Source organism: Pleurodeles waltl, chromosome 6, assembly GCF_031143425.1.
Source record: "Pleurodeles waltl isolate 20211129_DDA chromosome 6, aPleWal1.hap1.20221129, whole genome shotgun sequence".
Lineage (NCBI taxonomy): Eukaryota > Metazoa > Chordata > Amphibia > Caudata > Salamandridae > Pleurodeles > Pleurodeles waltl.
In genome coordinates, this window is record NC_090445.1 from 1,574,333,449 (window position 1) to 1,574,353,187 (window position 19,739).

The following is a 19,739-nucleotide window of genomic DNA, read 5'->3' on the forward strand; positions in this document are numbered from 1 at the left end:
CTGGGGACACCGCAGGTGATCTCCTTGGATTCAGAGGTGAAAGGTGGAAGGTGGATCCTCTGGGTTCTCCCAGTGAGGAAGGATGGTTTGGATATTGTTGGTCGCTGCGTTCAGGGCAGTTTTGGTGCTGTGATTGCTGCAGAAGCCGGATTGGAAGGAATTGAGTAGCTGGTTCTGCTCCAGGTATGTCACAAGTTGCTTGTTGATGATCTTTTCCAGTACCTTTGCTGGGAATGGGAGCAGGGCGATTGGTCTGTAGTTTGTGGGTTCGCTGGGGTTGGCGGAGGGTTTTTTGAGTAGTGGTCTTACTTCGGTGTGCTTCCAGGCACCAGGAAATGTTGCAGAGGTGATAGAGGTGTTGAGCAGAATGGCGAGGTCTTGGCCGATCCTTTGGTTTCCAACGTTGAAGATGTGGTGCCGGCATGGGTCTGTGGGAGCTCCAGAGAGGATGGATTTCAAAGTGGAGAGGATGCTCTATGCGGTCAGTGTGTGGTTCATGTCGGTTACAGTGGTGGCATATCTATCAAGGAAGTCCGTAGGTGTGGGTTGGGGTTCGAAGTTTCTCTATATGGTTGCGATCTTGCTGTGGAAGAAGTGGGTGAGGTTGTTGCACAGCTCTTATGTGTGATGTTGTTTTTGCTGGCAGCCGGGTTGGAGAATTCCTTAACAATGTTAGAAAGTTCCTTGGTGTTGTTGGCACTGGTTTAGATGCATGTGGCAAGGTCTGACTTTTTTGTTGCCCTCAGCAGGCAGTGGTAGAGGTTGAGGGAGGTCTTGAAAGCCACTCTGTCGGAGGCATCCCTTGCTTGTGCGCCATCTCCTCTCCAGCTGTTCGCTGTCTTGTTTTGCTGTTCTGGTTTTTGGATGTGCCAGCTGGCCTCTTTGAAGGATTTTATCTGATTGTTATTCTTGATGGGGACGATGCTGTCAGTACAATAGATGATCCATGTGATGATCCCTGTTTGAGGTTGGTGGTGATAGCAAGGTTGGAGGTGCTGAGAGCATTTGACCAGCTGGTCTCTGAGATTTTGTTCCACTCTGGTGTGGGGTGCTGGTCATCGTGGGGGTGGAGGTGCGGGTGCAGGTACTCGAGATGCTGAAGTATACGATGGAGTTATCGTTCCATGTGAGCTCTGTGACATGACGTATTTGACTAGGTTGCTAGAGGTAAAAATGGGGTCCAGCGTGTGTGTAGAGTCATGGACGATCTGGGTCAATCCGAGGCTGCTCATACTGCAAAGGAGATTTGCAGTGTTGTTGTCGTTGGGGTCGTCAGTGTGAAACTTTAGGTCGCCAAGAAAGACGTAGTTCTTGGAGTCTAACATTTCCATGGGTGACACTGGCTGATGCTACGTTTCCTTGAGGACCTCTTTCATAAATGTCTCAGTGAGAATTTTAGACCATAATCAAGTCCCTATCAAGGCAGTAAAATGACCCTTGCAGATATTGGGAAAGGCCCCCTGTCATTCCATCACCCTGGTACATTTGTGAGATGCTCAGCGTAAGGGAAGTTATAGGGACCCCCTTTGATTACACAAATGGTTAAAATACATTAGTTTATATATCTCTTACCTTATGCAAGAGACTATAGGTGTAATGAAGTCTGCAGTGGTGTTGCAGAAGCTGGATCGCGGGCCTGGGGTTTGGTATGCGAGGGTGTCTCTAAGGGTTGTTTGGTTATCCGCGTTGAACTTGAAGTTGAGATGTTCCATGGGGTTGGTGTTTTTTTCAGTGGCAGAGGTGCACTCTATGGTCTCTTTGTGGATGATGTCTGTTCCTCCTCCCAGCTTGTTGGTGAGGTCCTGGTGAATGATTTTATATCCTTCTGGGATCGCTGGGGCGATGTCCAGGTCGGATGTGGGGTTGAGCCAGGTCTTGGTGAGGAAGACGATGTCAGGCGCTAGGGTGGTGATGAGGTCCCATATTTTGCGTGAATGCTTGCATACTGAGCCTGGGTTGAGAAGGGCACATTCGAGTTGGTGGTGTCTGTGGTGTGTTAGGAGTGGGGCTGGATTGGTTGGATAGTGTGGGTGCTGTGGCAGGTGAAGTGGCAGTGGGTACAGGTGAAAGGACCTTAGTGGAGCGTGGGTCGGCACAGTGGCTGGCAGTGTTGCCGCATCCTGGGATTTAGGGTGTAGAGCTCTGGGATGGTGTATCTTTGGGGGGAGAGAGGACCAGCAGTTATGGCACTGGGCACGGTCCAGGGCGGACAGGTGCAAACGGGCTTGCCTTTGGTGTGCCTTCGGCACACCAGCTGCGTGTACACTGCGCAGAGATTGATTGTGCTGAGTGTTTACTTTAGCATTGTGGTTCATTGGTGTCATTGTGGTCCATTGATGTATAGTCTGTCTTGAAAGAGATCCAGAGTAGGCTCCAGGCCGTGGAGAGTTCTTGGTGTACAGTGGTATCTGTATCTGGTAGAGAGGTGAGGATGTGAGATGGACAATCCTATTTTTCTCTTAGGCTAGGCCTTTCCCAATGCCATGTACACTATTTCTTCACTTGTCAGTGGGTCTTCCCATTATTGATTTGCAAAGACACTTGAAAGAGGTTTTGTTTGGATATGTCATGGTCTGCTGGAGAGATCAACACAGTGTGATTACATTGTTTGCCATGCTGTGTATAGAACTGTTGAGTTGGATTAAGTGGTTTTTTTTAAGAGCACATCCATATTTTGCAAAACGAAATGTGTATGCTGAACCTTTTGCTGTTGCACTGGTTTTCTTTAACTCCTTTTCAAAGGATAACGTTTCGGACTAAGATTGACAGCAGCATTCATGACCATTAAGTTTTGTGCTCTTGGACCTAATATTTAGGATGTGAAGGACTATACTCTGTAACTTCAAGTGGAATAAATAAGCCATCAGGGGTACCGATATTATCAATGGAAATTCAAGACAGATCAATTTCCTGGCAATAATTAAGACTGCAGTTAATTATTTTTATTTTGTGCGCTTCCGTTTAGTTTTTGGCAGCTCGGAATTAGGGAAATGTATACCTCTTCCTCAAAGTATTTCCCCATCCCTTTTTGCTTGTGCATTCACCTTGAAAGGTTGCAGCATTGTCCACTGGTCTGGGCAGGAACCCAATGCCAGTGACCTTTCTCCCAACAATACTGAGGGGCATTGAGCAAACATCTCACTGGCTGTATAAATAAAGCCCTTTAAGAAGATCTCTTTCCATTTGGTAATTAGGGCAGAGCTTGCTTCTCATTAACCTTTTCTGTAGTCATCAGTTACTTGTCTCCTCTCCCTTCAGTATTTTAAAAGGTTAGATAAAAGGATCGTGAGAATCGTACAGAGAAAATTAAGTTAAAAAGTCTGTTGTTAAATATGAACTCCAATTTAATTTGTACAAGGTCTCTTACATAAAGTAAGGGACATATAAATAAACTAATGTATTGTAACAATTTTTGCAATCAAAGGGGGCACCTCAACTTTTCCTTATGCTGGCCATTTCACAAATGTACCCAGGAGATGGAACGACAGGGAGCCTTCCATATCTTCAAGGGTCATGTTACTGCCTCGATAGGGACTTGATCACGGTCTAAAATCCCCACTGAGGCATTTATAAAGAGGCCCTCTAGGAAGCGTAGCATCGGCCAGTGCCGCCCATAGAAATCCTAGCCCACTTGGTGAAAAAGATCAGAGCAGGTCTCTATACGCTGCCCTTCCCATTTTCCTGAAGTGACACTTTTGAGCAGTATGTTTATTAGCGGCGTAATATCAGTAATGATTGATACTAAACACACAATTATGGTAGAGTAGTACACTTCAAAGACAGTGTCCCAGAGCCCAGGCATTGGTGGATTGCACTTCATGACACATTCTCTCTTTTTATTGCTATTTGTTTTATTATATTGTATTAATCAAACAACCATAATAACAAAGAAACAAAAGGCTCATAGTATAAAGTGAAATAGTCATTAATAAGTTTATTTGAAGCGCCTATCAAAAAGTAAATTGCAGTGTCATGAAATCCTTCCATAGCTATTAATCAGAATAACATCTATCTTCATCCAGAAGGCAATCAAAAATGGTGCCACTAAAGCTCCATATTTTCTTATGTTAGTTGAAGCATTCCCTGGATTGGTTTATTTGTTCTTCCAACCTGACATGCCAGTCCATACCTTTCAACCACATTTCAAACTCAGGGCCCATCACTGATTTCCAGTGCCAGGCATCGTCCCTTCTAGCGAGGAGCGAGCCCTTTGCAATAAGATTCTTTCTCCTCTTAGGCCCTCGATTTCCTCAGTTACCGCTAGTAGCATCATTTTGAGTTCCATGCCAATAGGCCTTTAGAAACCCTTGACAATGTGTGAGTAACCTATATCGGAATTCTACAATTACAGGGGAGGACCATACCATATAAAAGAAATGTTGTGCTTTGGAAGACTGGGACATCTTAAAGATTTAAATAAGGTCACTCTTAGCTGAGCCGAAATCATGAATTGGTGAGGTACAACCAGTGCATCTCAACAACCCATGTCATCCAGTTGGCCCACATCTTCCTCCCATTTTTGCCATGAGGGTAGATATGTTGTGGGGAGAGTTAGTGATCAATGAGTGATATGTTTTGGAGATTTTATCTTTTCCTATATGCTCCATAGACAAGTGATGCTAAGGGGCTGTATTCTGGAAGTTCGAACAATTGGGAGGGGTACATTTGGGGGTGCCTCAACTGGAGGTAACCAAGGATTTGTTTTTTATGCATATCATATTTCTTTGGTAGTGCCGCAAAGGACTTCACAGCTCTTGCAGATTGTTGGATCTAGCAGGTCTGAGATCGTGGCCTATGCTGATGACACCCATCTAGTCATCTCTGTGGGGAAAGCTCCTGATATGGCTAACATATGGTGTGCAGAATATTTTAGGAAAATTGCTGATTGGATGGCTAATAACTGTCTCCAATTAAATTGCAAAAAAACTGAGATAATGCTGTTTGGCAAATCTGAGGAGTCTTGGTCAGCAGAATAGTTGGCCTGCAGAATTGGGCTCCACCCCTTGCCCAAAACAGTTTGTAAAAAATCTTGGTATCAAGTTAGACCAGACGCTTTCTATGAAGGACCCCCTCAGCTCTATATGTGGCATCTGTTTTTCCACCCTGCGTCTACTTAGAAAAATCTTCCCATGGCTCCCTGCATCATCAAGAAAAACCCTAGTCCAGGCAATGATCACGACCTGCCTGGCCTATGGCAATACACTACTGGCAGCAGCAAACAAGTCTTTGCTGGCCGAACTTCTAGTTGTACAGAATACCACTGCCCGACTGCAGTCTCCCCTCTCGTTCATCCGTTGCTCCTATTTTGAAAGTCCTTCACTGTCTTCCGAACAGGAAACGGGACATTTTGAAACTGTGTTGCCTCACGCACAAGACATTAACCACACAACTTCCATCATACTTGCATAACAGACTCAGGGCATCATTTCGGTAGTCATTTCGGTAGTCGGACCGCTGTGGCGGTCTGACTACCACATCACAACCATGGCAGAGCCGCCACGGTCGGACTGCCGACACAGCCAGATTGCTGACGGCCTGGCGGTGCCGCTGGTCTCAATCCACCAGGGCATCACTGTAAGCAGCACTGCCCTGGGGATTCCCAGCCAGCCTTTGCAAAGGCTGGCAGAAAGGGGGTGTTAGGGGCCCCATGGGGGCCACTGCACTGTCCATGCACTGGGCATGGGCAGTGCAGGGCCCCCCCATGGACAGTCCCATCGCGCTTTTCACTGCCCGAATTACAGGCAGTGGAAATCGCAACGGGTGCTGTTGCACTTGACGCACTGCAACATTTCTCCGGCTCGATTACGAGCTGGTGTCATTGTTGTGGTGTGTGTCCCGCTGGGGCAGCAGAAGGAAACGCTGTTTCTGCCCGCCTGCCCACATGGAGACACTTTGTGGGACTGGCAGGCGGAAAACCAGAGTGGCAGTTTTCCGGCCTAATGTGTTTGGCCGCCCTCCAAACACATAATGTGGCCATCAGTCTGTACAGACCTCGTCATAAAAAAGAGAGGGACTGGGAGAATTGTAGTCCAGTGTACGAGCTCCCTGAACATGAACCTCTAAATAGGCTGAGTACACTGTTCCAAAAGATCTATATGCAGGGACGAAAGGTATCAGTACTTTAGCAGGAGAGCCCTCAAGCACCGACTAGGACGCTAAGCATCATCATTGGGCTATCTCCTCGTCAGACCGGCACTGCAATGTCTGGCGGACCACCCCACATGTAGTGGTGGCACTCAACCGGAGATGGTATGGCAGATCCAATTGGGTCTGCAGTACGTACTGACAAAGAGAGGGGAGGAGAGTGAAAGATAGGTTAAAATTGGCTCTGAGCCCCCGGCATCATAATTTAATCACTCAAAATGAGGATCAGGCCAAGATTAAAAAACAAATAAAGGAGTTCTTGAAGGGAATAATGTCCCACTGTACTCCTAAAAAGAGGGAAAGGAGGTGATGTACCCTGTCCTAACACAGTGTGGTCAACATGTTTCGCGCCTCTATGGTCAGAAATTGATCCTATGGCGCTTCATCAGGACCATGAACCATAACTTCTCCTATAAAGACAAACGGTAAGTGCTAAAAGGTCACTTACTGGACGCAGACTATTTGTCACTGTCAGTTGGTTGGTAGGTCGCCCTGTGTAAGAAATAGAAACAGAGACATACATTGGTGTCTATGAAATAAAAATGTAAAGTACATGATAGACATAATAACCCCGATAGCAAAGTCTGGCACAATGGACATGACATAGAAGGCTTACCATCCCACGTGGAGAAAGAGCATCATAGGGACACGTAAACATCAAACCAAAGGAGAGTTCACTACATATAGAAAAAATAACATTAAAGTATATTGACGAAATGAGTGATCTCAATTGGCGCATAAAAACATATACTTCCAGTCACTTGGTGTGCTCCCAAATATAGCAAGTATGAAGGTATTAATCTACTGTCACTAGATATAGAAATAAAGGAATACCAGAAAACGCCATATTCCCCTGATATTGCCAGTATTGTAACATATAGTTTATGTAAAAAAAAAAAGTAAGAATTGTAAATGTGACGAAGTAAAATGAATGTAAATTGGATTCATCAAAATCCCACTTGTCCAAACAGTCGATCACGATAAATGTTAACTCAGGCTACTATACAATCGACTGCAACAACAATCACTAGCTGACAGTCCTTGTGACTGTATCGGCATGTGGGAACAAGGATAACACATGTAGAGGCAAGTTGAATTTAATAAAATGGAAGACTTAGTTGTAGTCTTCCTGTAGTCCAGCAGTCTCACTTCCCCGAGGTCACGTGCCTCAAGACAGCGGTACAGCACGCTCAGGAGGTTTTTTAAAATCAAGGTTAATTCAGGATACTACATAGTCAATCTTAGCAAACGACTCAATAACATCGAAGCAAGGTTCCCACTCATCGTAGTAGGTTAAATTAAGCAGTACCGAAGACTTACTTGAAATCTTCCTGTGGTTCACTGGTCAAACCTACCCGATGTCGCGTGCCTGGAGACAGAGGCCCAGCGCGCTCGGGAGGTTTTAAATAGTCGGCAAATATGTCGAATTCAGGAAACACCGGTGTCCGTGATCAGTGGAAACTGAAAACGGACCAAAAATGGGAAATAAACTCATGAAAAAACGGCGTCCATCTTGGAGATGCTATAAACCGATCCTTCTCATGTGGATAAAGGTCAAAAGTTGAAATCACTGCAATACAGTGAGTAAATAAACTAGAGAATATAGATAATGTCAAAGAGTGATGTTGATTTAAGGACCAGTGTACAGACCTCGTGTCTGGTTAGATCTTCGAATCAAGCTTTTCTAAAAACGCATTGTGTCTGCACTTCCAGATTTGGTGGCAGATATTTATCTTATCTTGCCTCTCTATACTGGAACAAGCTTCCTTTTCAAATCTGAATGTACCAGGATTTTTCTACATTTAAAAAAACTTCTAAAAATGTGGGTATTTTAATGGGTCCACCTGCACTTACCGTTTTCTGGTTGCTAGCGCCAACATACACCTTCGGGTGTGGGACGTTTTGTATTATATCAAATGCCTTTAATATAACATAACATTCCCTTCTCATACATCACCTGTTAGAGCTGACAGCCTCAGGGTGGTCATCTCCCAACTTTTTTCCTGCCTCTCTCCACTTTTCTGACACTGTTTTTGCTGGTTTTAGGACTCTGCGCAATTTACCACTGTTAACCAGTGCTAAAGTGCATATGCTCTCTTCCTTAAACATGGTAACATTGGTTCATCCCCAATAGGCATATTTGTTTTACTTATAAGTCCCTAGTAAAGTGGACTACATGTGCCCAGAGCCTGTATATTAAATGCTACTAGTGGGCCTGTAGAACTGATTGTGCCATCCACGTAAGTAGTCCCTTAACTATGTCTCAGGCCTGCCATTGCATGGCCTGTGTGTGCAGTTTCACTGCCACTTCAACTTGGCATTTAAAAGTACTTGCCAAGCCTTAAACTCCCCTTTTTCTACATATGTCTACCCTAGCGTAGGTAAAAGGCATGACATGTTCATATGTGTTTTATATGTCCTGGTATTGAAAAGCTCATAAATTCGTTTTCCACCACTGTGAGACCTGCTCCTTTCATAGACAAGCATTAGGACTGCCCTCCTATAACTTTTGAGGGGTAGATTCTGATCTGAAAGGGGTAACCCGGTCATATTTAGTATGGGCAGAATGGTAATATAAAATCCTGCTTTTGGTGAGGTTGGATTTTATATTACTATTTTAGAAATAACATTTTTAGAGAGTGAGCCTTTTTCTCTGCACTTAAGACCATCTGTGCCTTACAGCCTTTCTCCAGTCAACGTCTGGTCTGTGCTGGTTGACAGCTCCCTTGTGCATTTCACCCAGACAACCACATACACAGGACACTCAGTCACATCTGCATTTATCTGCGTACTGAATGGGTCTTCCTGGGCTGGAAGGGTGGAGGGCTTGACACTTACATTTCAAAGGCCAGTGGCCTTCCCTCTCACAAAAGACTGATAACCCCTCACTGGGACCCTGGCAGACAGGACTGGGCTGAAAGTGGAACTTGTGCACTTTAAAACCACTCTTTGAAGTCTCCCCCACTTCAAAGGCATTTGTGGGTATATAAACCGGGTCTCTGACCCCACCAACTCAGACACCTCTGGACCTGCACCCTGTCAGAGGAGCTACCTGGCTGCGCAAAGGGCTCATCTCGACTGCTTTTCTGGAAAGGAATGCTGCCCTGCCATTGCCCTGCTGCCCTCTGACTTTGCTTGAAGGACTCTGCCTTCCCCAAAAGTGCTCTCCAAGGGCTTGGATTGGGCTTGCCTTCAGTTTGTGAAGTCTCAGGGCCAACAAAGACTTCACCTCTTCAGGAAACTCCATGTGCGTTGAAAATCGACGCAATGCCTGCAGAAATCGACGCAAAGCCTGCATTGCAGCTGAGAAATCGCTGCACAGCCGACTGGAACGACGCAGCCCCAATTTCCCGACTGGAACTTCGATGCAGGGTCTACCTTGCAATGGAAAATTCGATGCATTGCCTACTGGATCGACGCAGCGCCTGCTCCTTCTAGCGTGTCAAGGATTTTCAATGCATCATCCCTTGGTGTCAAAATATCCCTGCATCTCAGTGAGGAACCAAGACTGCATGCCGAAATACGACGCAAACCCCTTGCAGCATGGAAAGAAACAACGCATTGTCTGTGCCGTGTCGGAAAATCCTACGCAACACCTTATTTTCCATGCATCTCCTCCTCTGTGGTCTCTGTGCATCGTTATTCTTGACTCATCCCAGGTACTGTGTGTACCAAAGAGACAACTATTTATTTCTACAGGTTTGAGAATCTTAAACCTTTTTTAAAGTGATATTTCAACTTGTGCTAATTCGATCATTGTTGTTTTTACCTTATTTTATTCAGACTAATATTATCTATTTTTCTAAAGCTGTGTGGTGTATTTTTGTGGTGTTTTCACTGTGTTACTGTATGATTTATTGCACAAATACTTTACACATTGCCTTCTAATTTAAGCCTGACTGCTCAGTGCCAAGCTATCAGAGGGTGGGCACAAGATAATCTGGATTGTGCTGTGATTTACCCTGACTAGGATTGTGGTCCATACTTGGACAAGGGTGTATTCTTCTGCCAACTAGAGACCCCATTTCTAACATCACCCAACTGTGATATCCTGTTCCAGTCCCACAGGCGGTTCCTGCACTTTATGATAGGGTCCACACACTACCAGTTTGCAGTTCTCCCTTTTTTTGACTGACATCAACTCCTCGAGTCTTCACAAGGATGAAGGTGGTGTTGTGACCCATCTCAGTAGGTCATTGATCTCTGCTTTCCTGTACTTGGATGACTTGCTGTTCAAAGCCAATTTGCCACAAATGTGTTGCATCACCTGCAAGTAAAACCTTCAATGCTGTTAACTTAGGCTTTTTCATCCACGTGCCCATGTCTTACCTTGAGCCCTCTCAGCGTCTCCTGATCATAGGATCAATACTTGACACCACGGGCCAGATGTACGAAAGGATTTTACCCATTCTGTATCTATGGGAAAAAGCTTTCGTACATATGGCCCCACATCACTTAAAACCTTTCTTCTTCTCCAGAGGATGTGAGACATTTGAGGCATGATTCTGATGTTTTTGAAAGTAGCTCAGATTCTTGCCTGGGTAGTTATCTGCTTGCTAACTTACTGCATATTCCTGGCCACATACGCACACAAGCATATGAGGCCTCTCTACTGGTACGTCCTCTGTCAGTGGTTCCAGCATGAGGGAGAATTGGCGGGGGCCATTGTGATCTCCCATGAAACTACTACGGCTGATCTGACTTGGTGGTTGGTGGAGAAGCACCTGTCACAATAGATGTTCTTCTACACTCCACCAGCCATGGCCACAGTGGTAATAAATGCAGTGTGGTCTCCTTCTGAAAGAGCTGGAGTTTAGAGGTCCCTGGTCTCCAGAGGAGGAGGTTCTGCACATCTTCCTGGTTGTACTGAGGGCAATTCATCTGGTTCTCAAGACCTACATCTGTTGCCTTTGCTTCACAGTCAGTCCGTTCGGATCTTGACGAACAATATAACCATGAAATGGTACATCCTCAGGCAGTCAAGAGTGGGGCCTCACATTTTTTGTTTAGAAGCACTGACGATCTGGGCCTGGGCCCACCAGCATGAGATTTGATAAAAAGGGTTTGCGTTGGCACAATGAAACAGAAGTCATCAAAGTTTTCTTGGTGAAATATAAATTGTATTGTCTTGAATAATTTGAACAGAACAAAACGTCCATAGATCCAGTTAATTGATGAGAACACATAGTTAATACAGCCTTCAAGTGTTTGTTTAATCCTTTTGGCCTTTCTGAAGGCTGCAACTGAATAAAATATAATCATAGTTGCATTAGAAAGCTGTGATACTGCTGGAGAAAAGCGATTGAAAACTATAGTGGTGAAGTCATTGTGCCACATCCATAACAACAAGGATTTATAGTGAGCCATTTTAGTATGTGAGTTAAGAATGATATCCCAAGAATGAATAGATGACAGGTTGAGTTTAGAAATCACAGGAACGCAGCTCAGATTGCCATACTTAGTTATTCATGATTGGACCCCCCTGAGAGTGATTGGTGCCCAGTGCGTCCCAAGTACCATGGTGTGATGTTTGGTATGTTTAAAGCCAGTGCTGCGCCAGTTGTTAATAACTACTAATGACATATTTAAGGTGCTATGTGAAAGGAGCAGGATTAGTGGATAGCATGACACACAAAAACAGTCACTAAGGTACATGAGTCTAAAAATTGAAGTGGAAAAAGTACTGGAACTGCGATGTCCAGGAAAGGGCGAGTACCTGTAGTTGAGACAATAGTACTAGAAGTACACTGTGTAAGTAAAAATATCACATACATGGTCGAAAAGCTATGTTAGATTACTGTGAAGAAGTACTGTTTGGAGGGAATGGAATTTCAGTAAACCAATGTAGTTTACAATCCGGTAGAAAAGTGTTACCCACCTGTAACTGTAATGTGTAAGTATTGCGACCACTTCTCCTAGTCAGTAATACGGAGGTAGGCAGAATCGAGGCCATGATAGGCCCTAAATGCCTAAAAATTTGAAAAACAAGGCTGCAAGTTAATAGTATCCCTAAAACCAATAAAAGGTTTACCATGACCTAATGAGTAAGAAGAACCGAGCTGTAATAAATCTGACCTTTATCAGGCCAAGTGCCCATGCGATTAGAAGTCAGCCTGCCACCGAAATACATTTATAGCGTGTGCATCGGTAGACGAAAATAGAAACGACATGACTATAAAAAATGGACTATGGACTGGAGTGTGTAGTTGTGTAGTGACGGACCCTGCAGCAGCTATGTTGGGAAAGAGGATCAAATAAACTAGCACCCGATGAAATACCTGAGGGAGAGGGCGTGAGAAAATATACATTTTTGTAATTCAATTTAATTGTAGCGATCCAGTGATGTTAGTCACATGTTAAAATAAAGTTGAAAGTAACTCTGCCATGAAGTCACTGTTTATTAACAAATATTCAGTTGAATAAAATGCAATATGAGTATCAATACCATTTTTGTGATTCAGACCATCGATTACTTTTCCAGGATTAACACTCAGGCGGCCATATGTGTGGTCAATACTGAAAAGGGGCACGCTTTTTTATATACTAATTAAATTTGGATTCCCACTACAATTTGTGGATATCCTGAGTAAGTTGTATTTTGGGCAGCAGCGAAAGTAGTTGTCAATGCAACCCTAGCGCGCCTTTGTCCCCAGTGCTACTTTGCGTTTTTATTGAACCACTGGCGATCAAAATTCATAAGGATTTCTCAGTTCGACATCCTATGTCAGAGATGCCAAAAATCAAGCTTTTTGCTGATGATATTATTTTCTGTCTCTAACCAAGCATAAAAAATATTCAAAATTTGTTTACTATCGACACCCCCTTTACGGAAATCGGTGGTTATAAAGTGAACCAACAAAAAAAACCAGAAGCAGTACTATTCAATTCCACCATCAGTAATCTTCCCATTAACCTGCCTCTATATGCGTCCCAGCGCTCTATAAAATATCTGGCCATTTTTGTTTCACACAATTTTTCTCAATTATTCGAGCTCCATTATAAGGCTATACTATATAACTTTGTAGGGATGTTGGCTAAATGGACATATCTTCCCCTCTCTCTCATTGGTAGAGTAGCGGCAATTAAAATGTCGATTGTCCCGTTATTACTTTTTATGTTTTCGGCCCTTCCCAATATCATTACTCAATCTTATTTTAAGGAACTAGATGAATTATTTCTAAAATGTATGTGGCAAAATAAACATCCCCGGGTAAAACTGGCGGCGCAACAACTAGACATATCCGAGGGTGGGTTAGCCTTTCCCCACTGCCGAACATACTATCATGCTGCACTCCTGAATGGTTTGGCCCAAATCTTGTCAAATACACCTGCGGTTGATAGTTATTTATGGTACAGATGACTAGAGAGTCTTCTATTGAGTTATTTTCTTGTTTAAAAATACATAAACTACCCAAACATACTAGGTATAAGTTTCTACATTCTTTGGGTTTTTGGTTAAATGACCTGTTTTGGGTTTGGAATATTCCCAGATGCCATACGTGGATCTTAGAGGATTGTCGGATGGGGTATTATTATTTCTAAGGTGAAATTACGTCGCTGGGAACAAAAAAGGTTTTTGCAAGCTTGATGATTTTATTAATAATGAAATGTGCTTAACTTGACCGGGAAAAAGTCATTGTTTTGGAACTAATGCAAAACATTTGACCTTTAGTGGGCTGCAGATTTTTAGTTTTCTGACAGCTACGTATACTACTGTAAGGCCCGAAAACATATTCTGCTTCGTTTATTATATAAGAGTCACCTTGCTGGCATGGGCAGTTGGTACCGGGCTATACAGGTAAACACCCCTAATACTGGTAATGTAGATGCGAGGTGGTGTCAGAAGGCTAGTGATGGTGTATGGGCAGACAACACTGAGAAAGCCCTATAGGGAGCCATAGTCAGTGTCCTAAGGCGCAGTGGTCATTATAGGTAGAACTGCCCATGAGCGGGGCAAATAGGTGCAGACAAATTCAGTAGATAATGATTCGTCGGGGCCCAGCCTCTGAACCGTGTTGCAAGGGAGAAAGGTCACTACATCTGAATCTAGTGGCGCAAAAAAACGATCCTGAGGATAGTCGCTCCCAGGATCCCCAATCTGTAGGCAGAGTCTCTGACCAACACTAGCCACTGTATCATATGCCAATCCAAAAGTCCACAGCAGTGCAAAGGAAAATGTTGCACCCCAATGCTATTTCCTCCAGAGTCAAGTGTTCCTATGGGCAGGGAGGAGAAAGTATTCGGCGTTAAAGCAGTCTGGAGGCTTGTCAGACCCTGAGGAGTCCCCAGCAGTCCCAAAAGAGCACTAAACAATGCTAGTGGTGGGGGCCCCCGAAGTGTAAAGTGGTATGTTCCCAGTTGCAGGGGCCATATTGTGGGACAGGCTGGGTCTGTTAGAACTGGCTGGAGGGATCAAGGGGAGCCCCCCCAATGATCATCCCTCACCTCTGAGGCCTCTCAGGTCCAGGCCTCTACAGCAGGTCACAATAGCATCTCCAGGGCTCTCTCCCACCTCCAGGGCCTCACGGGTCCAGGCCTCCACTACAGGCTGCATTGCATATGCCGCAGTGCGGGGGACTTCACCCCACATCTAGGAGGCTGCCAGTGGGAGTCTCCCAGTGTTGCAGATCGACGTGAGTCAGCGCTCCTCAGCGTGGCCCGTCACAACACCTGCAGGGCCATGTGGCTCACAGGTTATCAGGTCTCAGCAGCTCTCCTAAGATGGCAGACTCCTGGCACTGCCTCGCTCCCAAAGCTCCCGACTGAGCTTGAACCATTGGTGCTGCAAGGGCTCAAAATCAGGGGGGAGCGGAGAATCGAATCGGCCTCCAGTGCAGGTAAGCGGTCTTGCAGGGCTGTGCAAGTTGTAACCGCTGAGTCATGTAGGGCTCGGGGTCCGAGACTCAGTATGCCACTCAGCAGGTGAGACAGGAGAGGAGTTCAGAGCGTCTGCCATAGTCTCCATGGGGTAAGAGGAGGTTTTGGGCAACTGGTGTGCCGCCTGAGTGTTGGATGGCGGATCCCGGGCAGTGCACGTCCTATGCCATGCCCCCTGTTCTAGTATTGATGTAAGGTCCTTAAGAGGATTCTTGTCTAGTCTGCTGTAGGCTCTAGTATCCGCCAGATCTCAGTCTATTTCTGTGATGTAATCCAAGCGGTCCGTTATGAACAATGTTGCCCTTTGTCTGCCTCCTTAATTAATTTGTCATGTGTCAACATGGAATTTAGCTAGTTGCCAACCATCTTGCTGGCTCTCTAAACACCAGGGCTTATAGTCTGAGCCTATTGGCATCTCCATTGGTCAGACCTCCTCTTCCATTTTTGAAGTTTCAGAGTGCATGAAGTGACAGAAGCTTTTGCCCTAAACCTCTAGTGCCTACACCTTTGTGTAGCTGCTTGCAGCTGCTACTGGAGGGATTCTATTCTGGAAGGTGGAACAGATTTGCTGTTTGGTGTGCGGATCATGAGGTGGATCCCTTGAGAGCTTGCCTAACTCAGGTCCTTCGTTTTGTTCTCTTCTGGGCCCATTAGAGCTGTGTGGTGGCCACCGTCAAGAGATGTATCGCAGCCCTGTCAACTTTTTTCTTCCTTCCAGAGCAGCCATCACTGTCTTGAGCATTTTACTTTTTCAAAGGCCTTACAACTTGTAATATGTTATAAAATCTCGAAGTAAGTGTTTGATTGCCAATAGTATTAAAGGCTGCTATGGCCCAAACAAGATTTCTCACGCCTAAGAGATGCTAGATCTCAATATAAACCAGAAACTGCATGGCTGCAAGTATTTCATGACATACTGAAAAAGGTAGATGTGAAATATAGAACTGCAGTTTGACAATTTTAATACTTCAGCTTTTTACATTTTGATAATGTAGTTGTAGGGGCCACTTTCAAGGAGTCATTTTCTGAAAGATCCATTTATCAATTACTTTATACAAGGGAGAATTGTAATATATTGTTTTTTTACATTTTGATAATGGAGTTGTAGGGGCTACTTTCAAGGAGCCATTTACTGAAAGATCCAATCATCAATTACTTTATACAAGGGACCATGATCAATGAACGTTATTTGCCAGCATTGGTGTATGGGGATAATGCAAGAAGAACTCATTTTAAGGGCCTACATTACTGTGAGAAAAATCTCTGGAATAGCTGGTGGAAATTATATACATGTTGATGGTATTGTCATGTTATTCTTTGCTTGATAAGTGATTGGAGTGCCACTCTGCGTGTGTTTTGCAGAGAAGGACAAGTTACACAGCATGTCAAGTAGGAAACAATGTTGCAAGAAAGAAATACAGTTAAGGGACTAGAATTGACATGCTTCTTAATTTTTTGGGGCTTTTTTATTAAACTCTTTAAGGTCAGCTTTGATATGTACATAGCGGGGTAAAATGTTGTTGAGTTTTGTATTTCGAAGGGAGCTTTACCTTTCCAGATTATTTCTCACTGGACTCAAGACCGTCACACCCTTCAGCTTCTAGTGCGCTTGTGGGGCTACAGCTCTTCATTATAGTAACTGGATGCTCGCTGTTGAAGGCTTTGTGCGCAAGCCATTTGTGTTTGCCTACCACTTGTTGCTTGGTCATTAGGAAATGTAGTGATATCAAGGCAAGAGTGATGTAGCTCAGTTGTTGCAGGATGAAGGGAAGACAGTTTTCATTGTTTTCCTGCTGTTGTGTGGGCAGCATTTTAACTGGAAGAGCACAATAAAATCCATTGCATTTTTCAGTATTGCCGAATCTGATGACTCAAGAGTAGTAGAGTCATGAGAAGGCAGCATTTGAATGAAAAGGCCAAGATGGTGAAATCGGTTTTAGTGATAGCATTGACTTGAGGTTCGAAATAGGGGGATTTCTTGAATAGGAGCCCAAGGTTCTATTGTTAAATAGTGGAACTGCAGAGAAGACCAGGCCATGTGACCTTTGGAAAAGTAGCGAGGTGCAGCATTGAGACAGAGCCGATTTATTTCCACCTCTCAAAGGATGTGAAGGTAGCATGCCACCACTTCTTCTGATTACCAGTCCCCTTGTGTATTCTAGAGCAGTGTTCCCCGGGCCCCGGACCGGTGCCGGTCCGTGGATCAATCGGCACCGGGCCGCCCCACTGTGGCGGGCGGTAAATGTTTGATCATTTTTCCGTGGCCCGCTTGTCACACAATGGGACAAGCGGGCCACGGAATAATTATCAAACATTTACCGGTCCGTGGCGATAAAAAGGTTGGACAACGCTGTTCTAGAGGCTTTAACAGCAAGTATTATTCTGTGCGACGTCACGTGTATGTTGAAGAGTATCAGCTATAAGGCTGAACCAAACAGAACAGCTGAATGGTAGTGAAAAAGTATATTAGTTTAACCTAGGGAGTATAATCAACCAGCACAATGAGAACAATTGCACACCTGTCCCACCAGCCCGACACATCGCAGACATGATGTTTACACTGCTTTCTAAAAAAAACAACTCACTACTAGAGTGCAAAACTAGTCTGCCAAAATTGTCCTGGACCTGCACAGACATGGCAGTGCTAAGGCACTCCTGAAACTTCCCACCATCTTTGGATAAATGTCAGGATTAATTTTAAAATACTTTGTATTCCACATAAAGCGTACTGAGGCAAAAGTTTAACATACCTCTAAATACCAGCTTATCACTGCCCCTCATCTAGGAACACTGCAGTCTTCTCATCTGATCAAATAAGACCCTTTGCGTGACTAAAGTATTGAAGAAGATCTTTCGGGAACCATTGTCTAAGATCATGAAATGCATTGCTTCTTGGCAAGGAGTCGACTTGAACCAACTTATTTTCAGAAAATTCATGAAAACTAAACTTTTTATTCTTTCTTTTGGATAAAGGGCTATCTTGGAATAGGAATGATTTGAGCATATTGAATTCAGCCCCTATGTGTGCAGGACTTGCATCTCCTCAAATTCAACTTCTATCATTCATCCACTTTGTTTGGACGCGTTGAAATGTCCTACATGCTATATAATACTCAAAAGAATGTGTAAATAAGGTAGCCTGGGATATTAAAGGTTTTGAAATGATCATAAGAGTGAAAATCTACATTTGTCCCTGGTGCATGGAGGTAAGAAGCTCTTCCTTAATGTTCATCATAGTGGTTTGGTCCAGTGTTGGACCAGAGGTGGATCCTGAGTAGACACCTCTCTAAGGAGGTTGAATTTTACGTGATGAAATAAAAACAGAGCTCTGATTTTGTATTCTTAATGGTGGGATTCAGGAAATGCACTGCATTTTAATATTTTCAATTTTTTTAATATGAAGTAACTTTCTATTTTATAACAAAAATACATTTTGGCAATGGGGTGGGATAGCTGGGTGAGAATTGATGAGAACTGGCACTAAAGCTGATGGCAGTGTGCCCGGTTCAATGGCGGCTTAAAGGTAAACTCTGAATGAATAAAATCTCAAAATACCAATTCGGATATAGCAAAGTCATTACTTATTATTGAGGACCTTAACATTGTCACCAGCCCACGGCACAGAGGAACTTCATAGCTTGTAGTGGGTATTAGGAAAATTTTAGTCCTTCTTCACACTGTCTATCTGATTTGGATGGCTACGTAGTGGTCTCACTCATAAAAACGTATTAGGAATTTACAGATTGCAGATGACACAGATCTACAAACTCATAGGCAAGTGCAGCAGCAAAGTCAAGGCCTGATCCATGCCAGTTGTCTTTTTTTGTGGGGATCTTACGAGAACACCATGGATTTAGTTATTCGTTACACTCAGGCATACCTTGTGTTTTTACCTAGACTGTTCTACATATTGTGTATGTACATATATATATATAATATATATATATATATATATATATATATATGTAGTGGGCTTCAATTCAGAGTTCAGGTAGTCGATTTGTTTAACATATACATTTGTAAATAGAAAAACACAACCACTCCAGTTTCAAAACAGATTATATTTCAATGTTTTAAATTTTCTCCTAGCAAACCACATGTATGTAAATAATGTCCATGCTGCAGGTGACAACGTAAAAGAATAACCATTTGTGCCTTTCAAAATAGAGAAACAAAATACTATAGATAGATGCATTTATTGTAGTCAGCTTATCTTGTTGAATCTTTAGTCAAAGGTAGCATAACTAAATATGTCTATGTTGGTTTACTTGTTTGTCTTTTAGGCACATCCCTTCCGGTTCACCTACCCCAGCCATGTACGGTTCAGTACCTTGTTGAACGTTATCTGGACATTGGCTGTGTGCCTCGACGCTCCTTCTTTGAACTTTTATCTTACTTTTCCACCAATGAGTTGGAAAGAGAAAAGTTGAAGGAATTCAGTTCAGCTCAAGGCCAGGAGGAACTCTACAGCTACTGTAACCGGCCTCGCAGGACTACACTAGAGGTAAGACCATTTTTAAGAGAACTATAAGGGTATGTGACTATGAAACCTGCTGCAGCAGGCAATCAACTATATCTATTGTACCTGCTGATTAATAGTAACTACAGGCAGACAAAAGAAGTATACTTAATTTAAATAGCAAATAGAGAAATAAGAAAAATACAGCAACAAAGGATACTAAATCTTAAGTGCATGGTTTTGAGAAATGGTGCTGGAA

General features: G+C 43.7%; 1 protein-coding gene across 2 annotated transcripts in view; it reads left to right on the forward strand.

Moving 5' to 3' along the window:
• Positions 1-19,739, forward strand: part of NDOR1 (NADPH dependent diflavin oxidoreductase 1) — a 201,756-nt gene that overhangs the window by 112,322 nt on the left and 69,695 nt on the right. For both annotated transcript variants that reach the window (XM_069241328.1, XM_069241329.1), the window contains one exon: positions 19,305-19,525. In XM_069241328.1, coding sequence (XP_069097429.1) covers positions 19,305-19,525 — 221 coding nt within the window. The remainder of the gene's footprint in view (positions 1-19,304; positions 19,526-19,739) is intronic.